Genomic DNA, 7,500 nt, shown 5'->3' with positions numbered 1-7,500 from the left:
GAGCCCTACTACTTCCGTTCTTTGACATCATCGTAAACCCAACTGTGTGGTAAAGAGTTGAAATTCAAATCTGAATCAAACTTTTGAGAGTTTTGAGAGAGAAATCCTCTTCAGCTGGAAAGGACTTCCGGTGTTCTAGAAGAAAACAGACTGGTTGTCCTAGGTGCGGCTGTTGTTATGACGAGTCCGGTTCTCGGTATGCCACCAAATCGACGCCTAGAGGCAAGCGAGTTCAAACTGCAGGTGTTATCTAGCCTCCGGCGTGTCTCAGTAAGCTATGCACTGACTGGGTCTCCCTGACTGCCCTGCATATTGATGTGTTGCTATACAAGGTTACGGCTAATATTTGATGGGAGTGGCATTTGGAACTAAAAAAGAGTCGAATTATTGATACTTGTGCCAATCAACATAAGACTGCCGGATAAATGTTACTTGAACACTTTATTTCGGAATAACTCTGAGCAGAACATACTACTGTGTTTGCTGACCTGTTTTTTTGTATAATGTTACGGAAATCAAGTAAATTATCATGTGAGGCGCCTAAGCATTACGGGTGCAATTTGTTTCTTTCTTTTGTGCTGTTAAACACATCACGCATCTCTGAATACCTGAGCTTTGCTCGTTAAATGCTGCTTTTTTTTATTTTAGTGTACGAGAGGGCACGTGAATTTTTCTTTTGGTACTATTCTTTTTTTTAAAAACTATTCTGTTAATCTACTGTTCCAGTAACCGTACTTTATTTATTTATTATGTGATTTTAAAAAAGGGGGGTGGCTATAAGGAAACATTGCAAATTATTTCTTTCCGCATCCCTTCATTTGTCTCCATACATACCCATAAGCAGAGAAATATTCAACTCCAGCAAACATAATAAAAAGAAAATGAACCGCTTTGCAAAGGCTGTTCACACCTTACTTCGTAACTTAGAACCATGGTGTATGGCTTTCAGAGGGCACCTATGATGTCTTTGGTATTCTAGCATTGTGTACACAAATACATTCGTTAGAAGTGTAATGTGTTTTGGTTTTGATATGTATAACATTGCATCACATAAAACAAAACAAAAGAATAATAAATAATATAAACAGAAAAACAATTTCATTTACGCTTTACTTTTGAAACAAAGGTTGAAAGATATGTCAAGCACACCAGACTACATTAAAAGTAATCAACATTTAGCGCAGTTTTGGAGGCAGGTACATCTGTGAAGAATGCAAAGACAGCAACGTAAAGCACAGGCCTGTCACATTCTTGGAACGTGAGCACCTTGTAATTGACAGTGAAAGCAATTAACTGGTTTCTAGAATAGCTACGGTCCGGTAAGATAGTTTTTCCAATCTTATGGAATTACTAAAAGACGAGAGGACGGGTAGGAGGGAAGGGACATTGTTGTCACTTGGGTTGTAGTAGGTAGTGAGAAGAGAAGAGGAGTGCGGAGAGTAAAATTAGAACAGACAGATTAACAGGCGAACAAACAAAGAATGGAGACGGTGGTGAATATTACTGTCTTCTTTATTACATAAAATAAATGCTTGCGAGAGTTAAGCACTGGTTACTACGCCAGAGCGTTAGGCTGAGATGAAAAGTATTCAAGAAAGGACAGGCAAAATTTCATCCCATGGGAGTTCGAATCTCGAACGTTCTCAAATTTGCTAATCAACAGCAGAGATCCAGTGGGGGGGGGGGGGGGGAGAGGAGAGAGTGGGAAAGGAGTGGAGAGAAGGGAAAGCCAGGGAGAAGAGAGAGACAGAAAGAGAGAGAAAGGGATGGAGAGAGAGAGGGGGGGAGGAGGGAATGGGAAGAAGTTCCATAGGAACAAACAATGAGATACATAAGGATACCTTAAGCAAGGGACTTTTCACTTCCCCGATAGACAGTACGGTCCGAGAGACAAGTGACTAGAAGAAAGTGGGATTCCCAACAAAACCGCCTTTGAAGAAACACAGGATCATCTCTGGATTCAGAACAGATAAAGAGGGAAACTGATTAACTGGGATAGCAGCGTATTATTTTCCCGTTTATCAATTAACCCCTCTATCTCTTGGGCCCTGTGATTGCTTTCAGATGAGACCACAAGATCTATCTATCTCAATCCAACAGCATGACGTCAGAGAATTATGTGAACTTATATTCTGTGGCTGAAACCATTTATTTATTTATTTATTTATTTATTTATTTATTTATTTATTTATTTATTTATTTATTTATTTATTTATTTATTAGACAAAAAATGTATGCTCTCTCTCTCTCTCTATCTATCTATCTATCTATCTCTCTCTCTCTCTCTCACACACACACACACACACACACACACACACACACACACACACACACACACACACACACACACATACGTACATTCTTGATCAAACAAGCGAACATATATTATCACACAAAATACAGTCATAAGAAATATTATTCATCTTCAATTTAACATAAGTCTAAACTCCCACTCAAAAAGTACAAGACGTTGCAATCTTCACTTTCAACAAGAATGCCCGAATGTCAACAACGTGCCCTGTTCTTCGAAAGCAGTGTTAGCCACAACAATATTATGGGCAAAGCGTTATCACCCTTCTATTTGCACAAAGTGCACATAAAACCAACCTCTTGTTTTGGGGGTTTTTTTCCTCAATGACACTTCAACAGAGCTTCCCTCTTGACATCACAGGCCATTCTGCCTTAAAAGTGCAGTGCAATATTCCTTCCTTCGTTCCAATCGCCCTGTGGTGGCTTCATTTTTCTCAGAAACATTTTAAAACATAAAACAAATTACATAAAAATCTGTGTATTTGTACTTATATTTTTATGAAAGTCATAAGAGGTGCAATGCATGAAGAAAAGCAAATTATTACAATATATAATTTTAAGTGATTGTCCACAATAAAGAGTCCTTGAAAGAACTTTCACATGTCGTAATTGTCGTTTGCTTTTCAGATGTCAAGATATTCCCCAGTAAAACAGGAGATACCGAAGAAAGGTTTAGCAATTGACAGCTGGGTTGTTTTGTTGTTACGGTTTTTTTTTTCAGAATGTCAAACAACACCCTCAGATTGTCTACATTCCATAGAGCTTGATCCAAATCCACAATCTGAGAGGTCAAGTGGAGATTTCAGCGTCGGATCAGCTGCTCTAACATGGAACGTACAACGACAAACATCTAAAACAGACAAAAGCAGTGAAATAAGCCACTGCGAAAGGAGTCAGAGAGATATGCTTCATCGACTTCTGAAGCAGAGATGACGATTTTCGTGATGATGATGACAATGATGATGATAATGATGAGAATAAATGTGCCAGGCAGACACTAGAAGGTCCGCCTGTTGAGTAGATATATGTCGCCTGCGCGCAGGTATACACCGCGTTCTTCCCTCCTGCGAACACATACCCGAAAGATCTGCTCACTTGTCATGAAGATGAAAATGCGCTATGTCGTGACGTCATGTGGACACATCTGAGAGCGTCCAAACGTGTTTTCCACAGAGACACGTAATGTGGGACGCCCTGACGTCAACTCCGAGCGCTTCACAGTGTGTGTCTTTTTTTGACACGCTTTGAGTCACTCACACCAGTGCGTCCTTTTTGCAGCTGGTATCTTTACAGACACGGGACAGACGAGTGTGTTGGGTGACTGTGACTGTTCGCTGTCGCAAACGAGGCTCTATCCGGATGTCATAAATCCACCGTGGACTGGTAGGCCTTGTAGTAACCTCCAGCGTCGTGGTGGGCGGCCATAACGGGAGGGGAGGGATCCTTGCCCATCGTGAGGGGTGACATCTGGGCGTAAGCGCCGTAGCCCATGTCGTACATGGACTTCATATCCAGTTTGCTCTCAGACATGAGGTTGTTGATGGAGAACGGATGGTTGAACGAGTGGTTGGGGCCCAGCTGATGCAGTCCGGCTTGTTGGTGATGGTGATGGTGGTGGTGCGGGTGTGGTGCGTAGTGGCCGGCCGGGTAGTGCAGGCCCAGAGACTGAGAGGTGAGCTGAGAGCCGTAGTCCTGCGCGTTGAGAGATCGGACGTTTGAGAGCTCGGCGGCTGGGGAGTTGTGATGGTAGGAGGGCAGAGAAGGTTGCGAGGACAGAGGGGTGTGGCAGGACACCTGAGGCGGGAGGCTTTGGGCGGGTGGTGGGTGGGCCAGTTCCTGGGGATGTGGAGAAGAATTGTTCATCACTTCCGTCTTGGGCTGGATGGAGCCTCCGCCGGAGCTTTGCGATTGCTGTTGCTGTTGCTGCTGTTGTTGCTGTTGTTGTTGCTGCTGCTGCTGCTGTTGCTGTTGCTGTGCGTGCTGTTGCTGCTGCTGTTGTTGCGCGTGCGGGTGTTGAGATTGTTGCTGGTGGTGGTCGTGAGGTCGTGGGGAGGTGCGGGGTGGTGGTTGAGACGGGCCATGTTGCGAGGGAACCCCTGGGATAGGAGAGCTCATCGGACTGTGCTCGTCTCCCGAGTGCATGCTGTCGTCAGGGTTCAGTGAACCGTCGTCATCCTGACTCCTATGGGACGACTGACGAATCATTTCTTTCTTCGGACACTTGAATCTCTTCTGGCGCCTTAGGTAACAACCGTTCTCGAACATATTCCCCGAGTCTGGGTGTAACGCCCAGTAGCTTCCTTTCCCCGGACGATCGGGCGTGCGTGGGACCTTCACAAAGCAGTCGTTGAACGAGAGACTGTGCCGGATGGAGTTCTGCCACCGCTGCTGGTTCTGTCTGTAGAATGGGAAGAGGTCCATGATGAACTGGTAGATCTCGCTGAGGGTGCACATTTTATTCTGCGACTGCTGTATCGCCATGGTGATGAGTGAGATGTACGAATAGGGCGGCTTGGCGTGAGTGTACGCGCGCCTGTAGTTCTTGTCAGTGCGCGGTCTGTTCAGAGCCCCGTTTCTATCCATCGACATGAGATTGGCGTCCAAGGGACGATTCATGCCGTTCATCGATGACATTCCACCCATAGCGGACATCCCATTCATACCTCCCATTGTATTCATGGCTGACATCGATCCGTACCCTCCCATCGCAGACATGGAGCCCATCCCTCCCATGGCTCCCATAGACCCCATGCTGCCCATGGCGGCCATCCCTCCCATAGCCTGTGGTGAGTAGCTCATCCCACCTCCTATGGCGGACATGGCGGAGGGCATCGGGGACATGGAGGGACCCATGGTGTTCATACCGCTGGTGGCGTAGCCCCCCGAGGCGATGCCGCTACCGATACCTGGAGGGACACAGAGATAAGACGGATTAATATTGATTAGTTTGATTCTAGTTCGTAATGAAACTAAAATTGAACTTATTTTTGAGGGGGGGGTCTGGTAGGTTGTTTTTAGTTGTTTTTGTTGGGGGGGTTGGAGGAGGGGGATATCAAACGCCATGAATCACTAGAAATAAACATTTGGGAAGCAAAGTTTGAAGGCAGGAGAGGAAGGGGAGAACCTAACAGAAGATAAAAACAAGGCATACAAATTTAAAACAACACAGGCAAGAAAGAGACAGTTCTACTGCAGAAGCGACGGAAAAACCGAGGGGAAGAAGAAAACGTGTAAGTTGGAGAAAAGAGAATCATACCAACAAATGGCACGAGAATTGTCATTTAATTTGTTTGAGTGTAAGGAAAGGGTAATAGAGAAAAAAAAAGGATAGACAGAAGAGATATAGGACCCAGCAGTGGAGCCCATCGACCACCCACAGTGTTGACTAGAAGACGAGAAAACAGGGAGTGCTTTGATTCTAGGCGGGAGAAATGGAATTCTATTTCCACAGATCTGAAAAACGCAATAGTATTGATTCAGACCACATTCATCTCTGGGGAATAAAATTTTAACAAACATTTTTTAAAAACCTAAGCTACTCTGCTTAAATAAAGATTCACATTTCCAAGTTTTGCATGTGTTGGGCTCAATTTTCTCTGTCTTTGTCTGTCCCTTTGTTGACTTTTACCAGCATGACATTTGGAAGGGAGTTTGTTTTAGCACAGTATATACACATCGAGACATGAAGGGAACCTTTGGGCAGCAATGAATAAGGATTTGTATTTGGAGCAGTGCGGCATCTGTTCCCTGGTTTATTCTATGTTGGGGATAAGCAGGGCTTATAACAAATAAAAGCACAACTTGTAGAGCTAGGCCAAGAAAGTGGAGAGTCTTCTGAATGACACAATAAATAACTAACTTTAGTTCAAGAACACCCCATCACTGGAGATTTGAATCACAATGATCAGCACTAGAAGCCATGATTTTTTTAAAAAACTGATCCAATTGCCCGGCGGCCGACAATGTCTTATTTCTGGTAAATTCCTAACCCCCCCCCCCCCCCCCCCCCAGGAAGGGGTTGTTGTTTTTTTGTTCTTGCTGGGGTTTTTTCCCTTTTTTTTAAATTTTGCTTTATTTTGTTTGTTGGTCGTTTGTTTTCATAGCAGTGACATTCTTGGATTTCTTTAATGATAACGACAGGTTTAATCAGCATGGACGGCAGAAAAAAAGATTACGACATAATCGGAGACATTTCGCTGAATCTAGAATCTAGAATCCGATGCTACAATAGGGGATAGTGATGCCTCGACATTCACAGTAGTCAAAGTAACTTAAATACCGAAGGAAAATAACTTGACTTTCACCCATATCTTGACCACCGTCACAATGACTACCATCAACATCAACGTGAAGATAGAGAACAACATAGTGAACAACAATTACACCAAACTAAAGACTTGGCAATTGCTATCACCTGTCCCCGTTGTTTTATGCAAGAAAAATTCTCAAATTATGCAAACTGAGCCCAAAAATTTGAAATTATGCAAACTGAGCTCAAAAATGTGAAATTATGCGAATCTGTTATTTCTAACAAAGAATGATCATGGAAAATAATCAGAAATTATGCAAAAATGATCAAATTTTGCTAAATTATGCGGGGTGCATAAAAAAAAACGGGGACAGTATTACTATTAACGAGAGTAATTCTATCAGGATCACTCTTATCAAGATTAAGGTTGTTGGTAAGTTGTTAATTTATTAAAAATCGATAATCATTTGTATAATATTTTTTTAAATTTTCAAATGACGATCAGGATAGACTCCTACATTCTATTTCGTTAATAGTTACAGATGAACCTAGGACGTTACCAAACATCTGAGTGCCACAATCGAGAAACAATTGAAGTCATAAACTCAAAATATTGATGAATTTTTGCCAAGTATGAACACTCTTGAAAATTGTGAAACCTTGCTACAAACTCAATATTAAGTTCAGAAGAATATTTTTACAAAATAAAGCAATAGAAAAAACGCTCGATAAACTGTGTGTTCGGAACATTAAAACTGTGTGGTGTTGTGGTTAGGCCTATCGTTCCACGAAAAAGGCGTTAGTTCGATTCCTGAAAGAAGGAGTTTCTTTATCGAGTATCCCCATCTGTCCATTTGGATATTGTATCCTAGTCAGCCCTAGAAGGTCCTGACAAGCATTATTATTATTATGATAATAATAATAATAATTATTATTATTAT

General features: G+C 42.7%; 1 protein-coding gene across 1 annotated transcript in view; it reads right to left on the bottom strand.

Moving 5' to 3' along the window:
- Positions 1–2,622: 2,622 nt before the first annotated feature.
- LOC101848042 (forkhead box protein A1) overlaps positions 2,623–7,500 on the bottom strand; it is a gene marked incomplete in the record, with an annotated part of 22,468 nt that continues 17,590 nt past the window's right edge. The window contains 1 exon segment of the mRNA XM_005097186.3: positions 2,623–5,217. Within this exon segment, the coding sequence (XP_005097243.2) occupies positions 3,673–5,217 (1,545 nt within the window).

Source organism: Aplysia californica, unplaced genomic scaffold, assembly GCF_000002075.1.
Source record: "Aplysia californica isolate F4 #8 unplaced genomic scaffold, AplCal3.0 scaffold00148, whole genome shotgun sequence".
In the NCBI taxonomy this organism is placed as follows: domain Eukaryota; kingdom Metazoa; phylum Mollusca; class Gastropoda; order Aplysiida; family Aplysiidae; genus Aplysia; species Aplysia californica.
The sequence above is the reverse complement of the archived record's forward strand: the minus strand, read 5'-3'. Positions and strand labels throughout refer to the sequence as shown.